The sequence below is a fragment of the Pseudophryne corroboree genome, chromosome 3, assembly GCF_028390025.1.
Source record: "Pseudophryne corroboree isolate aPseCor3 chromosome 3, aPseCor3.hap2, whole genome shotgun sequence".
Classification (NCBI taxonomy): Eukaryota; Metazoa; Chordata; class Amphibia; order Anura; family Myobatrachidae; genus Pseudophryne; species Pseudophryne corroboree.
Genome location: NC_086446.1, coordinates 431,534,367 through 431,552,889, shown reverse-complemented (window position 1 = coordinate 431,552,889; position 18,523 = coordinate 431,534,367). Strand labels below are relative to the sequence as shown.

General features: G+C 46.7%; 1 protein-coding gene across 1 annotated transcript in view; it reads left to right on the top strand.

The window, feature by feature from the left end:
* BPIFB6 (BPI fold containing family B member 6) overlaps positions 1–18,523 on the top strand; it is a 181,899-nt gene that overhangs the window by 152,910 nt on the left and 10,466 nt on the right. The window contains exon 10 of the mRNA XM_063963591.1: positions 10,209–10,367. Within this exon, the coding sequence (XP_063819661.1) occupies positions 10,209–10,367 (159 nt within the window). The remainder of the gene's footprint in view (positions 1–10,208; positions 10,368–18,523) is intronic.

Below are 18,523 nucleotides of genomic sequence, written 5' to 3'. Positions count from 1 at the left end.
AATGAATAGTCAGTACAGTACCACTTCTTTGAAATAGTTTATAAAAGATTCATAGTCTGGCATAAATAATAAAGGGATGCAGTTATGAAACCGGTGGTCAGGAGACCACCAGTCACATTACCTCCCCTTACATCCCTCCCCCTCACAATCCCGATGGTCGACATGCCAACCAACAGGGACTATTCCCACTCATGGGTGTCACAGAGTGGGAATAGAATCTGTGGAACCTGCAAGGGGCTTGTTGCGCTCACCCCCTTCCCCTGCCGGCATTCCGCTGCTGGGTTCCCGGAGAAGGTATGCTGACCGATAGTCTCCTGTCCGCCGGTCATGCAATATACGCCCATAATAACATGTTTTGATCATCTAGTACAGTGTTAGGGTTAGGCACTATGGGGAGGGTTAGGGTCAGACACTAAGGGGAGGATTAGGTTTAGTCTGTGGGATGGGAGGGTTAGGGTTAGGCACCAGGGGGAGAGTTAGGGTTAGTCTGCAGGATAGGAGGATAGGGTTAGGCACTAGGGGGAGGGTTAGGGTTAGGCTGCAGGATAGGAGTGATAGGGTTAGGCACTAGGGGGAGAGTAAGGGTTAGTCTGCAGGGTAGGAGGGATAGGGTTAGGTACTAGGGAGAGGGTTAGGGTTAGTCTGCAGGATAGGAGGATAGGGTTAGTCTGCAGGATAGGAGGATAGGGTTAGGCACTAGGTGGAGGGTTATGGTTAGGCTGCAGGATAGGAGTGATAGGGTTAGGCACTAGGAGGAGAGTTAGGGTTAGTCTGCAGGATAGGAGGGACAGGGTTAGGTACTAGGGGGAGGGTTAGGGTTAGTCTGCAGGATAGGAGGATAGGGTTAGGCACTAGGTGGAGGGTTATGGTTAGGCTTCAGGATAGGAGTGATAGGGTTAGGCACTATGGGGAGGGTTAGGGTTAGTCTGCAGGATAGGAGGGATAGGGTTAGGTACTAGGGGGAGGGTTAGGGTTAGTCTGCAGGATAGGAGGATAGGGTTAGGCACTAGGGGGAGGGTTAGGGTTAGGCTGCAGGATAGGAGTGATAGGGTTAGGCACTAGGGGGAGAGTTAGGGTTAGTCTGCGGGATAGGAGGGATAGGGTTAGGTACTAGGGGGAGGGTTAGGGTTAGTCTGCAGGATAGGAGGGATAGGGTTAGGCACTAGGGGGATGGTTAGGGTTAGGCTGCAGGACGGGAGGGTTAGTTTTATGTCTCTATATATTAACATGAGGATTGGGACTAATTACCCCGATCTGTTTTTGTCCAATAAAAACTCCTGAATATTGCAATTAATGACCGATCATTATCACTGTTACAGCCCATTTTCGTTGACCAAAAAGGAAGTGCGATTGCGCAGTAACACATGGGATCCAGAATAAGTCCTCGATCCCATGTGTTATTACAGCTGTCCGCTTATCACAGATTATGCTTTGGGCTTAGAGCCCGGCGGTAACTGACTCCGTTGTTTCCAGAAGTTCTGCCCCTGGGTAGATGATTGAAAGACTGTGATACTACATCCATGGGAATATTCAACAAAAATGTAGCCTTCATGTCTAGGTTTCACTTTGGTTTTGGTTTGTGTGTATGAATTTTAATGAACCTTAATAAATAGTGTTTTTAACTGTTGTATTGAAGATTTGCCCCCACAAAAATGAGCATCTTACTCTTCTTGTCCATGTTTGTATGGATAACATACTATGAAATCTTCAATAAATGATATGTATTTAGAAAAAGTGGTACTGACTATTCAATTGCGGGAACTGGTGTCAGAAAGGACATGGGGTCTATTCTGTCTGCATATTTATACTCAGTATTTGTAGGACTGTAAGAACACAGAGAACCTTCTATTTTTTCAGATATAGGGCTTGTGTAAGTGTTTGTTGATAATGATGATAGTTACTTCCACATGCAGATGATTAGGGGCAGTGTGACTGCAAACTGTAGATGTGTAAAACTCAGTATACAGGCGAATATTCGCATTTAGGTCCGTGCATACAGTACAAACACAATTGTGTCTGCTTTTTGGGTGTAGAATGCCTCATTTACATGAAGCTCAATGTGAATTCCTCAACAGACATGAAGGGCCTACCAGGGGAATGCTATGGTAGATGCCCATGTTTAGGGGTGTGGTCAGTCTCTAGAGGGGATTTGGCCAGCCACCACATTGGTTTGCCTAATCATTAGAGAGTGCATGGTCTGGGTCTCTTGATAAATAAATACAATAAATACTGATAGTGCATGTATGATAATGTACCAGATTAATAACAGCAATACACTGTAGAAAATACACCATAGTCCTGTGCAGTATAATGTAACATATGTATAATTGAAGTGCATAGTCTGGTACCTGATCCCTAGGAAGTGGGGCCCTCCGGGTGTTTCTCCTGTACCTATGTGGGCCAGTCCGACCCTGTCAACAGATACATACTAACATTAGAAGAAGGGGCTTACTGTTGAAAAGTGTTCAAAAGGTAAAACTGTAAAGCAACAACCTCGATTCTGCATCAATTAAAAAAATGCTAAATGGCCTTTTTTTATAGTTTTTAGGAGAGAATAAAGCTGATCTTTGACAGAGGTCAGAAAAATTAGATTTGCAGAGGAAGATAGGTACCTAAATATGAAGGGTGTTCTAAGCTTAAGAAAAGCCCTAGGTAATAGCCCATTGTACTGAGTGGGCTGTTTATGCTTAGTGCAGACAAAAATAGCATAGAGTAGTAAGAACAAAGTCAACTTTTCTGGCATCAATGTAATAGAAGTTGAAACTTAGGGGGACATTTACTAAGCAGTGATTAAAGTGGAGAAGTGAGCCAGTGGAGAAGATGCCCCATCAACCAATCAGCAGCTCTGTATAATTTTATAGTATGCAAATTATAGATGTTACTTCAGTGCTGATTAGTTGCCATGTGCATTTCTCCACTGGCTCATTTCTCCGCTCTTATCACTGCTTAGTAAATGCCTTCCTAAAATAGCAAATAATAATACTGCCTATAGTATAAGTAACAGGACTACCTGGGTGCTCCCATAGTTCCACACTCATGCTTATTAGAGATGAGCGGGTTCGGTTTCTCTGAATCCGAACCCGCACGAACTTCATGTTTTTTTTCACGGGTCCGAGCGACTCGGATCTTCCCGCCTTGCTCGGTTAACCCGAGCGCGCCCGAACGTCATCATGACGCTGTCGGATTCTCGCGAGACTCGGATTCTATATAAGGAGCCGCGCGTCGCCGCCATTTTCACACGTGCATTGAGATTGATAGGGAGAGGACGTGGCTGGCGTCCTCTCCATTTAGATTAGGAGAGAGAGAGAGAGATTGACCTGAGGCTGATACTGTAGAAGAGAGTGCAGAGTTTAGTGACTGACCACAGTGACCACCAGCAGTGCAGTTGTTTTATTTAATATATCCGTTCTCTGCCTGAAAAAAACGGTACACACAGTGACTCAGTCACATACCATATCTGTGTGCACTGCTCAGCCCAGTGTGCTGCATGCCTGCATCATCTATGTATATATTATATATCTGACTGTGCTCAGCTCACACAGCTTATAATTGTGGGGGAGACTGGGGAGCACTGCAGTGCCAGTTATAGGTTATAGCAGGAGCCAGGAGTACATATTATATTAAAATTAAACAGTGCACACTTTTGCTGCAGGAGTGCCACTGCCAGTGTGACTGACCAGTGACCTGACCACACTGACCACCAGTATAGTTAGTAGTATACTATATTGTGATTGCCTGAAAAAGTTAAACACTCGTCGTGTGACTTCACTTGTGTGGTGTTTTTTTTTTTATTCTATAAAAAACTCATTCTGCTGACAGACAGTGTCCAGCAGGTCCGTCATTATATAATATATATACCTGTCCGGCTGCAGTAGTGATATATATATATTTTTTATATCATTATTTATCATCCAGTCGCAGCAGACACAGTACGGTAGTTCACGGCTGTAGCTACCTCTGTGTCGGCACTCGGCAGTCCATCCATAATTGTATACCACCTACCCGTGGTTTTTTTTTCTTTCTTCTTTATACATACATACTACTACATCTCTTTATCAACCAGTCTATATTAGCAGCAGACACAGTACAGTACGGTAGTTCACGGCTGTGGCTACCTCTGTGTCGGCACTCGGCAGTCCGTCCATAATTGTATACCACCTTACCGTGGTTTTTTTTTTCTTTCTTCTTTATACATACATACTACGACATCTCTTTATCAACCAGTCTATATTAGCAGCAGACACAGTACAGTACGGTAGTTCACGGCTGTGGCTACCTCTGTGTCGGCACTCGGCAGTCCGTCCATAATTGTATACCACCTAACCGTGGTTTTTTTTTCTTTCTTCTTCATACATACATACTATGACATCTCTTTATCAACCAGTCTATATTAGCAGCAGACACAGTACAGTACGGTAGTTCACGGCTGTGGCTACCTCTGTGTCGGCACTCGGCAGTCCGTCCATAATTGTATACCACCTAACCGTGGTTTTTTTTTCTTTCTTCTTTATACATACATACTACGACATCTCTTTATCAACCAGTCTATATTAGCAGCAGACACAGTACAGTACGGTAGTTCACGGCTGTGGCTACCTCTGTGTCGGCACTCGGCAGTCCGTCCATAATTGTATACCACCTAACCGTGGTTTTTTTTTCTTTCTTCTTCATACATACATACTACGACATCTCTTTATCAACCAGTCTATATTAGCAGCAGACACAGTACAGTACGGTAGTTCACGGCTGTGGCTACCTCTGTGTCGGCACTCGGCAGTCCGTCCATAATTGTATACCACCTACCCATGGTTTTTTTTTCTTTCTTCTTTATACATACATACTACTACATCTCTTTATCAACCAGTCTATATTAGCAGCAGACACAGTACAGTACGGTAGTTCACGGCTGTGGCTACCTCTGTGTCGGCACTCGGCAGTCCGTCCATAATTGTATACCACCTAACCGTGTTTTTTTTTTCTTTCTTCTTCATACATACATACTACGACATCTCTTTATCAACCAGTCTATATTAGCAGCAGACACAGTACGGTAGTTCACGGCTGTAGCTACCTCTGTGTCGGCACTCGGCAGTCCGTCCATAATTGTATACTAGTATCCATCCATCTCCATTGTTTACCTGAGGTGCCTTTTAGTTGTGCCTATTAAAATATGGAGAACAAAAATGTTGAGGTTCCAAAATTAGGGAAAGATCAAGATCCACTTCCACCTCGTGCTGAAGCTGCTGCCACTAGTCATGGCCGAGACGATGAAATGCCAGCAACGTCGTCTGCCAAGGCCGATGCCCAATGTCATAGTACAGAGCATGTCAAATCCAAAACACCAAATATCAGTAAAAAAAGGACTCCAAAACCTAAAATAAAATTGTCGGAGGAGAAGCGTAAACTTGCCAATATGCCATTTACCACACGGAGTGGCAAGGAACGGCTGAGGCCCTGGCCTATGTTCATGGCTAGTGGTTCAGCTTCACATGAGGATGGAGGCACTCAGCCTCTCGCTAGAAAAATGAAAAGACTCAAGCTGGCAAAAGCAGTAGCACCGCAAAGAACTGTGCGTTCTTCGAAATCCCAAATCCACAAGGAGAGTCCAATTGTGTCGGTTGCGATGCCTGACCTTCCCAACACTGGACGTGAAGAGCATGCGCCTTCCACCATTTGCACGCCCCCTGCAAGTGCTGGAAGGAGCACCCGCAGTCCAGTTCCTGATAGTCAGATTGAAGATGTCAGTGTTGAAGTACACCAGGATGAGGAGGATATGGGTGTTGCTGGCGCTGGGGAGGAAATTGACCAGGAGGATTCTGATGGTGAGGTGGTTTGTTTAAGTCAGGCACCCGGGGAGACACCTGTTGTCCGTGGGAGGAATATGGCCGTTGACATGCCTGGTGAAAATACCAAAAAAATCAGCTCTTCGGTGTGGAACTATTTCAACAGAAATGCGGACAACAGGTGTCAAGCCGTGTGTTCCCTTTGTCAAGCTGTAATAAGTAGGGGTAAGGACGTTAACCACCTCGGAACATCCTCCCTTATACGTCACCTGCAGCGCATTCATAATAAGTCAGTGACAAGTTCAAAAACTTTGGGTGACAGCGGAAGCAGTCCACTGACCAGTAAATCCCTTCCTCTTGTAACCAAGCTCACGCAAACCACCCCACCAACTCCCTCAGTGTCAATTTCCTCCTTCCCCAGGAATGCCAATAGTCCTGCAGGCAATGTCACTGGCAATTCTGACGAGTCCTCTCCTGCCTGGGATTCCTCCGATGCATCCTTGCGTGTAACGCCTACTGCTGCTGGCGCTGCTGTTGTTGCTGCTGGGAGTCGATGGTCATCCCAGAGGGGAAGTCGTAAGACCACTTTTACTACTTCCACCAAGCAATTGACTGTCCAACAGTCCTTTGCGAGGAAGATGAAATATCACAGCAGTCATCCTACTGCAAAGCGGATAACTGAGGCCTTGGCATCCTGGGTGGTGAGAACCGTGGTTCCGGTATCCATCATTACTGCAGAGCCAACTAGAGACTTGTTGGAGGTACTGTGTCCCCGGTACCAAATACCATCTAGGTTCCATTTCTCTAGGCAGGCGATACCGAAAATTTACACAGACCTCAGAAAAAGAGTCACCAGTGTCCTAAAAAATGCAGCTGTACCCAATGTCCACTTAACCACGGACATGTGGACAAGTGGAGCAGGGCAGGGTCAGGACTATATGACTGTGACAGCCCACTGGGTAGATGTATGGACTCCCGCCGCAAGAACAGCAGCGGCGGCACCAGTAGCAGCATCTCGCAAACGCCAACTCTTTCCTAGGCAGGCTACGCTTTGTATCACCGGTTTCCAGAATACGCACACAGCTGAAAACCTCTTACGGCAACTGAGGAAGATCATCGCGGAATGGCTTACCCCAATTGGACTCTCCTGTGGATTTGTGGCATCGGACAACGCCAGCAATATTGTGTGTGCATTAAATATGGGCAAATTCCAGCACGTCCCATGTTTTGCACATACCTTGAATTTGGTGGTGCAGAATTATTTAAAAAACGACAGGGGCGTGCAAGAGATGCTGTCGGTGGCCAGAAAAATTGCGGGACACTTTCGGCGTACAGGCACCACGTACAGAAGACTGGAGCACCACCAAAAACTACTGAACCTGCCCTGCCATCATCTGAAGCAAGAAGTGGTAACGAGGTGGAATTCAACCCTCTATATGCTTCAGAGGTTGGAGGAGCAGCAAAAGGCCATTCAAGCCTATACAATTGAGCACGATATAGGAGGTGGAATGCACCTGTCTCAAGCGCAGTGGAGAATGATTTCAACGTTGTGCAAGGTTCTGATGCCCTTTGAACTTGCCACACGTGAAGTCAGTTCAGACACTGCCAGCCTGAGTCAGGTCATTCCCCTCATCAGGCTTTTGCAGAAGAAGCTGGAGACATTGAAGGAGGAACTAACACGGAGCGATTCCGCTAGGCATGTGGGACTTGTGGATGGAGCCCTTAATTCGCTTAACAAGGATTCACGGGTGGTCAATCTGTTGAAATCAGAGCACTACATTTTGGCCACCGTGCTCGATCCTAGATTTAAAGCCTACCTTGGATCTCTCTTTCCGGCAGACACAAGTCTGCTGGGGTTGAAAGACCTGCTGGTGAGAAAATTGTCAAGTCAAGCGGAACGCGACCTGTCAACATCTCCTCCTTCACATTCTCCCGCAACTGGGGGTGCGAGGAAAAGGCTCAGAATTCCGAGCCCACCCGCTGGCGGTGATGCAGGGCAGTCTGGAGCGACTGCTGATGCTGACATCTGGTCCGGACTGAAGGACCTGACAACGATTACGGACATGTCGTCTACTGTCACTGCATATGATTCTCTCACCATTGAAAGAATGGTGGAGGATTATATGAGTGACCGCATCCAAGTAGGCACGTCACACAGACCATACTTATACTGGCAGGAAAAAGAGGCAATTTGGAGGCCATTGCACAAACTGGCTTTATTCTACCTAAGTTGCCCTCCCACAAGTGTGTACTCCGAAAGAGTGTTTAGTGCCGCCGCTCACCTTGTCAGCAATCGGCGTACGAGGTTACATCCAGAAAATGTGGAGAAGATGATGTTCATTAAAATGAATTATAATCAATTCCTCCGCGGAGACATTGACCAGCAGCAATTGCCTCCACAAAGTACACAGGGAGCTGAGATGGTGGATTCCAGTGGGGACGAATTGATAATCTGTGAGGAGGGGGATGTACACGGTGATATATCGGAGGGTGATGATGAGGTGGACATCTTGCCTCTGTAGAGCCAGTTTGTGCAAGGAGAGATTAAATGCTTCTTTTTTGGGGGGGGTCCAAACCAACCCGTCATATCAGTCACAGTCGTGTGGCAGACCCTGTCACTGAAATGATGGGTTGGTTAAAGTGTGCATGTCCTGTTTTGTTTATACAACATAAGGGTGGGTGGGAGGGCCCAAGGACAATTCCATCTTGCACCTCTTTTTTCTTTTATTTTTCTTTGCGTCATGTGCTGTTTGGGGAGGGTTTTTTGGAAGGGACATCCTGCGTGACACTGCAGTGCCACTCCTAAATGGGCCCGGTGTTTGTGTCGGCCACTAGGGTCGCTAATCTTACTCACACAGTCAGCTACCTCATTGCGCCTCTTTTTTTCTTTGCGTCATGTGCTGATTGGGGAGGGTTTTTTGGAAGGGACATCCTGCGTGACACTGCAGTGCCACTCCTAAATGGGCCCGGTGTTTGTGTCGGCCACTAGGGTCGCTAATCTTACTCACACAGTCAGCTACCTCATTGCGCCTCTTTTTTTCTTTGCGTCATGTGCTGATTGGGGAGGGTTTTTTGGAAGGGACATCCTGCGTGACACTGCAGTGCCACTCCTAAATGGGCCCGGTGTTTGTGTCGGCCACTAGGGTCGCTAATCTTACTCACACAGTCAGCTACCTCATTGCGCCTCTTTTTTTCTTTGCGTCATGTGCTGATTGGGGAGGGTTTTTTGGAAGGGACATCCTGCGTGACACTGCAGTGCCACTCCTAAATGGGCCCGGTGTTTGTGTCGGCCACTAGGGTCGCTAATCTTACTCACACAGTCAGCTACCTCATTGCGCCTCTTTTTTTCTTTGCATCATGTGCTGATTGGGGAGGGTTTTTTGGAAGGGACATCCTGCGTGACACTGCAGTGCCACTCCTAAATGGGCCCGGTGTTTGTGTCGGCCACTAGGGTCGCTAATCTTACTCACACAGTCAGCTACCTCATTGCGCCTCTTTTTTTCTTTGCGTCATGTGCTGATTGGGGAGGGTTTTTTGGAAGGGACATCCTGCGTGACACTGCAGTGCCACTCCTAAATGGGCCCGGTGTTTGTGTCGGCCACTAGGGTCGCTAATCTTACTCACACAGTCAGCTACCTCATTGCGCCTCTTTTTTTCTTTGCGTCATGTGCTGATTGGGGAGGGTTTTTTGGAAGGGACATCCTGCGTGACACTGCAGTGCCACTCCTAAATGGGCCCGGTGTTTGTGTCGGCCACTAGGGTCGCTAATCTTACTCACACAGTCAGCTACCTCATTGCGCCTCTTTTTTTCTTTGCGTCATGTGCTGATTGGGGAGGGTTTTTTGGAAGGGACATCCTGCGTGACACTGCAGTGCCACTCCTAAATGGGCCCGGTGTTTGTGTCGGCCACTAGGGTCGCTTATCTTACTCACACAGTCAGCTACCTCATTGCGCCTCTTTTTTTCTTTGCGTCATGTGCTGATTGGGGAGGGTTTTTTGGAAGGGACATCCTGCGTGACACTGCAGTGCCACTCCTAGATGGGCCAGGTGTTTGTGTCGGCCACTAGTGTCGCTTAGCTTAGTCATCCAGCGACCTTGGTGCAAATTTTAGGACTAAAAATAATATTGTGAGGTGTGAGGTATTCAGAATAGACTGAAAATGAGTGGAAATTATGGTTTTTGAGGTTAATAATAATATGGGATCAAAATGACCCCCAAATTCTATGATTTAAGCTGTTTTTTAGTGTTTTTTTAAAAAAACACCCGAATCCAAAACACACCCGAATCCGACAAAAAAAATTCGGTGAGGTTTTGCCAAAACGCGGTCGAACCCAAAACACGGCCGCGGAACCGAACCCAAAACCAAAACACAAAACCCGAAAAATTTCAGGCGCTCATCTCTAATTGCTTATATGTTTATTCCAGCTTCCAGGAGGACTGCAAGACTACAAAATAAACATTTCTGTGAATAAATCTGCGCAGGTTACACTGGATAGCTCTAAAGCACTACTCCATCTTTACTCAACAATGGAAGTAACTGCCTCTTCCCCAGACTCAACTTTAAACATATTTATAATATACCTGGTAAGCTGTCAATCATCCCACTAAAATGGCACATACTGTGGAAAAATGAAAGATTGACCATCAATTGTTACCATTCTTCAGATTACCTTCAAACTTCCTTCAAATTGCATGTATCTCCATTAGAAAAAATTATGCATCTTGTTCAAGTCAAACTTGAAAACATTGTTTTATTTCAATATGCATGCTGTATTCTGCAGGCGCAAGCTCTAGCATTTCTATACCAATTTCCATTGTTGCTTTTCAGCCCTGCTCTTTGCATAATCCTGCGGGGATTTGGTTCACTGACAATCTCTGTACATCACAGGGCTGGCAGATATTCAGTAAACCACTTCGGTCATGTGCTTTTATTATTGGCAATGAGAGGCTAAATGCAAAAGAAAGTCTTATCCACTAAGAGGATATCATGGTAAGATAGGCACACACAGGGCAATCTTGTCACTTATTAGATTGCCACTGCCATTCTGAGGCACCCTTTATATATGCCCCCACTGACTCTACACTTTTATTCTGTAGTGGGCATTGACATTAGCTAATAGCTTTGCGTGTGTGTGTGTGTGTGTGTGTGTGTGTGTGTGTGTGTGTGTGTGTACGTGTGTGTGTGTGTGTGTGTGTGTGTGTGTGTGTGTGTGTGCGTAAAGAAAAAAAAAGAATTTTTAATATATATATATATATATACAGGGGTGTATTTAGGGGTCCGAGCGCCCCTGGCAAAGTAAAGGACTGGTGCGCCCCCCCATATTTGAAATAGGAAAGGCACGTGTGCCAAAAAAAAGGGCGTGGACACTGGACACTCAATAGTAGCCAAATTCAAATTACACCACAATAGTGTGCCTTACTCACATTACACAGCACAGTAATGTACAGTACATTATTCACGTTATGCTACACAGTAGTTCCAGGGGCATCTCTCAAGAGGATGGGACCTGTGTGCAGACTCCATGTTTGGGCCCCCTCCTCTCTCGTAGCTGTCATCGCTGCTGCTAGTGCTCTGAGCGCTGTAGACTCTGGCACTGTGCCAGTCTCTAGTGCTCAGTTCGCTAGCAGCAGTGGTGACGGCTACAGAAGAGGATGGGGCTCACACACAGTAAGCGATGGACTCTGGAAAGGTAAGTACAGGAGAAATGGGTGCAGTGTGTGCGGTATGAGCCCCCCTGGACTCAGGGGTCCGTGTATATCGCACACACTGCACCCATTATAGATACGCCACTGAGTACTACCCCTTATACACATTATGTCACACAGTAGTGCACATATATATGGGAAGGTGTGCATGCTCCTGGGAAAGTAGGCATGGCCTCACAATTTTATATTATGATATCAAACTATAACTATATAATCACACCCCCTACACATGCATACACACATTTAGCAGCCTTACACACAATACCCACAGTAGTTCTACTTACACATAATGTCCCGAGTATAGTGTCAGATGCACATAATGTCCCCCAGTATAGTGTCAGTTACACATAATGACCCCAGTAGTGCAGTGCCAGATACACATAATGCCTCCGAGTATAGTGCCAAATACACATATGCACCCACTGTGCCAGATACACATACAGTATGCTCCCCCAGTACCAGACACTCGTATGCCCCCACAGTGCCAGATACACATATGCCCCCACAGTGCCAAATACACGTATTCTCCCACAGTGCCAGATACACGCATGCCCCCACAGTGCCAGATACATGCATGGCCCCACAGTGCCAGACACACATATTCCCCATGTTGATTTTACTATTAAAGCAGTACGGATGGTGTAATGGTTAGCATTACTGCCTCACAGCACTGAGGTCATGGGTTCAATTCCCACCATGGCCCTAACTGTGTGGAGTTTGTATATTCTCCCCGTACTTGCGTGGATTTCCTCCAGGTGCTCCGGTTTCCTCCCACAATCCAAAAATATACTGGTAGGTTAATTGGCTCCCAACAAAATGAACCCTAGCATGAATGTGTCTGTGTATACATGTGATAGGGAATATAGATTGTAAGCTCCATTGGGGCAGGGACTGATGTGAATGGCCAATTCTCTGTAAAGCGCTGCGGAATATGTGTGCGCTATATAAATAACTGGTAATAAATAAAAATAAATAATATTAAAGGCAGCACTTTTCGGTAGATTCACTTTTAGAGGCGGCAGCTATCCCCCCACCCCCATTAATGATCAAAGAATGCAGCAACAGCCACTGTAAGTGGCACCAGAGTCCAGCATCACACCACAATACAGACAAGAAACTCTACGGCCCTCATTCCGAGTCGTTCGCTCGGTAAATTTCTTCGCATCGCAGTGAATTTCCGCTTAGTGCGCATGCGTAATGTTCGCACTGCGACTGCGCCAAGTAATTTTACAATGAAGATAGTATTTTTACTCACGGCTTTTTCTTCGCTCCGGCGATCGTAGTGTGATTGACAGGAAATGGGTGTTACTGGGCGGAAACAGGCCGTTTTAAGGGCGTGTGGGAATAAACGCTACCGTTTCTGGGAAAAACGTGGGAGTGGCTGAAGAAACGGAGGAGTGTCTGGGCGAACGCTGGGTGTGTTTGTGACGTCAAACCAGGAACGACAAGCATTGAACTGATCGCAGATGCCGAGTAAGTCTGAAGCTACTCTGAAACTGCTAAGAAGTTTGTAATCGCAATATTGCGATTACATCATTCGCAATTTTAAGAAGCTAAGATTCACTCCCAGTAGGCGGCGGCTTAGCGTGTGCAATGCTGCTAAAATCGGCTTGCGAGCGAACAACTCGGAATGAGGGCCTACATACTGTAAACTACAACTCCCAGCAGCCGCTGCTGCATGCTGTGATCGTTACTGGGCATCCATGCTGGTGAGGAACTACATGGGGGTGGGGGGATAGCTGCTGCCTCTAAAAGTGAATCTACAGTACCTACTGCCCGCGGGTGGCACCTCTGGATGGCGCCCCTCCTCGACTGGCACCCTTGGCAAGTGCCATCCTGGCCAATAGGAAGATACACCCCTGTATATATATATAGCCAAAACTAGGATTTATGTTACCCGGGGCAAGGTACTACTCTGCCCCCTCCCCATCCATTTAAATTATGACACACACAGTAGTGCAACCTTATTCACATTACACTGCACAGTAGTACCCCTTATTAATGTTACAGCACACAGAGGTGCCCCTTATTCACGTTACATCACACAGTAGCATCCGTTATTCACGTTACACCATACAGTAGTACCCCTTATACACATTATGTCACAGAGTACAGCCCCTTATTCATAATATGCTACACAGTAGTAATGCCCTTTATAGCACGGTATTCCACACAGTAATACCCCTTATACATATTATAGTAATGCACCTTATACACATAATGCCACACAGAAGTAGTACCCTGTGTATGCATACTGCCACACTTTAGTAGTGCCCTTATACAAATGATGCCGCACATTAGTAGTGCCCTTGTATAATTACACCAGCACACCATTTAGAAAGTGCAGGGGGATTTCATGAAGTTAAACCACAGCAACTGGCGCAGTACTCACGCTGCACCAATACACACACGCACACACACACACTATATATATTATTTTTTCTGATTTGGCTTATAAACTGTAACTTTTATTTTTAAATGGTAATTTGTTTTTATATTGCATAAGCCATTTTTGTCATGTCAGATTAGTGCAGTAACCTTAAATTATAGCTTTCTTCATTCGTAATTTAGTCCAAAAAGAGGTCAAACTACTGCAGGTTTGATAAAAGTCCTAATTATAAGGCTTAAACTGATTCCGGTCTGTAGCCTGTGTAAAAGTGTGTAAAGGGGGGTACACACGGAGAGATCCGTGCTTAAATTCTAAGCAATCTAACTAGATTGCTAAGAAGTTAAGCACAGATCTCTCTGTGTGTATGCCCCACAGCAATATCAATGCGCGGCGATATCGCTGGTATTAGATTGGCCCAATCTAGCAGGTCGCTCATTTCACCGCTGAAATGAGCGCCCCCCTTCCCATTCACCCCCCTCGCTCGGCACACATCGCGCTGTGTGTTGAGCGGGGAGAGAGATGTGTGCTGAGTGGTCACCGATAGATCGCTCAGCACACATCTCTCCCCGTGTGTACGGGGCTTAATACTGGGAGTTATCGAACAAATGTCGCCCTTTATGTTGTGGGTTGATGTTAATCTTGACTTCTCTTATAAGGTGTAATTTGTATGTGTTTTTGTTAAGTGGCTCATAAGAGCCTACCTTTGAAGTCTTCTGCCATTCTTCAGAGGTGGCACGGAGCTGTGTTTGTGTCCTTGTATAGTGCAGGTGGGCAGCCGCTGCTGCTGTTTACATGCTGCACTAAGATTTCTGTTGTTTGGTAGCTGCACTCTCCTCTTCTTTGTATGATGCGCTCCTCTGGACATACAGTAGATGTAAACTGGTTCCCACAGCTGATATTAGCCTCATGTGGTTGGGCAGTTAAAGATGGGTTTATTTGTGCTCTGGGGAAGCGACCTGCAGTGCTGTCCGGTGAGACGGGAGGGCAGCCGCTGCGCTGTACAGTGAGTGACGGTGAGTGTAACTCACTCACTTTCAGCAGCGGCGCCTTCCACTGTCTGGTGGTCTATGCAGCTGCACTTTTTACACATAACGGCAGACAGCATGCCCTTTTTACACATAATGGCAGACAGCGCCCCCTTTTTACTCATTACGGCAGACAGCATGCCCTTGTTACACATTACGGCAGACAGCGCCCCCCTTTTTACACATTACGGCAGGCAGATTCCCTCTTTTTACACATTGCGGCAGGCAGATTCCCCCTTTTTACACATCACATCAGGCAGATTCCCCCTTTTTACACATTGCAGCAAAGATTCCCCCTTTTTACACATTATGGCAAAGATTCCCCCTTTTTACACATTACATCAGGCAGATTCACCCTTTTTACACATTACATCAGGCAGATTCCCCCTTTTTACACGTTACGCAAGCAGATTCCCCCTTTTTACACATTGCGGCATGTTCTCGGAAGACGGCCTATAGTGAAGCAGAGGGACAGCAGCAGCAGCGCCTCAACCAGTAACAAAGCGCTGCTGCGGCTCCCTCATCCACCTCCTTCTCCCCCGTGCCGCTGCAGTGCGCTCCTCTCCTCTTTGGGCGGCTGTGTGCTGTGGGCAGCGGTTGCCCGCAGCACACAGTGAAGAATGAGAAGACATGTGAGGATATGTGTGGACTGTGCAGAGTGGATGCAGTTTGATAGGAAGGCTTATGAAAGTTATGTGGGCGGTTCTGGAATTTGGTATGCTTACCTAAAGAGGTGAGTTTTCAGGGAACACTTGAAGGTTTGGAGACTAGATGAGAGCCCTATTGTGCATGGTAGAGCATTCCACAGAGTGGGTGCAGCCAGATGAAAGTCCTGCAATCATGAGAGGGAGCAAGTAATGAGTGTGGATGAGAGACACAGATCTTGTGAAGAGCGAAGAGGTCGGGTTGGGAGATATTTTGAGAAAAGCAAAGTGATGTACGTTGGTGTAGTGTGGTTAATGGCCTTGTGTGTGAGTAAAAGTATTTTATATGGAATACGGTAGAATACAGGTAACCAATGGAGGGCTGCCTCACCTTTTGCATGCTCACCAAGATGGCTGCCTCACCTTTTGCATGCTCCTGATCATCTCCATAAAACAACTGAAATTCACCACAACTGACCTATAATTCATTATAAATATCGAAGGACTTACCTTTAACTTGTACTACTCTATGCGGACATCTCATCAAAACCAACGGATTGCATTCCTGCACTGAGATACATACTGGATTGAAACCTCCGCAACTCTCCACTGAGAAGTCCTTCAGTTTTGAATCTACTGTGCTCTGCATTGGACATCCCAGACAAGGTACTGTGGACTACAACCTATATTTGGCTCCATCCAGCCCCTCACTTAGACATCATTCACCTCTGTTCTCTAAGCAAAAAATAACTGACTTCTTGCATTAATTAACTAATATACAGCATATTATGGCTCTGAATCACTGAAGGGTCACTGCTCACTTCAATTTGCAAGAGCCATTCCACAGGACACATGTTATCACTACCCCCACAAGAAATCCACTTCAAAGGCCTCTCACACTGAGATCTTTCACACCAACACAACAGGAATTGGATTCTAACACCTCTCCACAAGGCTGCTTTTGACTAAATCAGCAACAGAAAAAGCAGTTATTTTATTTACAGTATCACTTGTTTCAAATACACCCATTGTATTAAGAAGCAGCAATAGGTTACAGCAACAACGATTATAGCGATTACAATCTAAGATGGCACCACAGATGGCTGCCTCGGTGCTACACAGCTCAGCCAAAATACCTGTTTCCCCTTGTTTTCCCCTGCCCTTGTCTACCCCACCGGTGACCAAATACAGCAGGGAAGCCCTCCTAAGTTGGAGCGCTCCCGAGGTGCTTACCACACGTTTGGGCACGTCGGCGGGTGGATCAGCAGCCCTTGCAGCCCTCGCTGCCCTGTGTGGCAAGGATGCAGACTTTGTGGATACTGAAGTGGATGATCTGTTAAGAAATGGACCAATGAGGCCAAGATGAAGCTCCAGGCCTGCTTTGACTGCACGGAATGGGGGGGTCATCGACGCCTCGGCAACCGACCTGAATGACCTGACAGACACTGTCACATCCTACATCAGCTACTGTGAGGACATGTGTGTACCTACCAAGACTTACCGCATTTACAACAACAACAAGCCCTGGTTCAATGCCCAGCTCAGGCAACTTCGTCGAGCCAAAGAGCACTATACAACAATATAGCAGCGGTGACAGAGCACTATACAACCGTACTAGGAACTCTCTGACTAAAGGAATCAGGCTAGCAAAAAAGCGGTTCTCGGACAAGCTGATAAACGATCTCTCCACCAATGACCCCGTATCTGTATGGAAAGGAATGCAATCCATAACCAACTATAGGAAAACATCAAAGTCCACCACCATGCACCAAGACCTAGCAGACGAACTGAACCGCTTTTATTGCAGGTTCACAAAAGAAGTTCCTTGCAACCCAAACAATCACCTCTACGATGCCCCGAACACCGATGGCCAACCCCAGGCACTGCAAGTCACCCAAGAAGAGGTGGAGGCATTGTTCAAAAGGGCCAAACCCAGGAAAGCTCCGGGTCCTGACGGATTGTCATCATCTGCCCTAAGAGCATGTGCGGGACAGCTCGTCCTCATATTCATCAAGATCTTCAACAAATCGCTGGAGCTACAGAAAGTCCCTTCTTGCCTCAAAAGGTCTACTATCGTCCCGGTCACCAAGAAACCCTCTATCACGAACCTGAATGACTACAGGCCGATAGCACTGACGTTTGTGGTCATGAAAACGTTCGAGCATCTGGTTTTGAATCACCTGAAAACTGTGACTGGCCCCCAACTGAACCCCCTGCAGTTCGCCTATCGATCGAATTGGTGTGTTGAGGATGCAGTCAACCTGTGCCTGCACTACATTCTACAGCACCTAGACATTCCTGGTACCTACGCGAGGGTCCTGTTTGTCGATTTCAGCTTGGCCTTCAATACAATCGTCCCCAGCATCCTCCACCCCAAATTACTTCGCCTAGAGGTCCTAGAAGCTACCTGTTCCTGGATAGTAGACTTCCTGACAGATAGGACACAGGTGGTGAAAGCAGGGGAATTCACCTCTCAAGCACGGTCCGTTAGTACAGGGGCCCCTCAGGGCTGTGTCCTCTCACCCCTGCTTTTCTCCCTGTACACAAATGACTGTACCTCAGAGGTGCAATCAGTAAAGATCATCAAATTCGCCGATGATACCACCTTTATCGGCCTCATCAAAGACGCGGACGAATCGGCCTATAGATGGGAAGTAGACCGGCTGGCCCAGTGGTGCATCCACAACAACCTTGAGCTCAACCCCCTCAAAACTGTTGAGATAATAGTGGACTTCAGGAAGAAGTCATCTAGTGCACCTCCGCTAACGATTGTTGACAGTGTGGTATCGCTAGTGCACTCCTTCAAGTTTCTAGGGACCACAATCACCCGGGACCTTAAATGGGGGTCCAACGCTGTCGCCACTGTTGGGAAAGCGCAGCAGAGGTTGTTCTTCCTCAGGCAATTAAGGAAGTTCAACATCCCACAGAAGCTTCTGCTCCTCTTCTACTCCGCGATTGTGGAGTCTGTACTGTGCT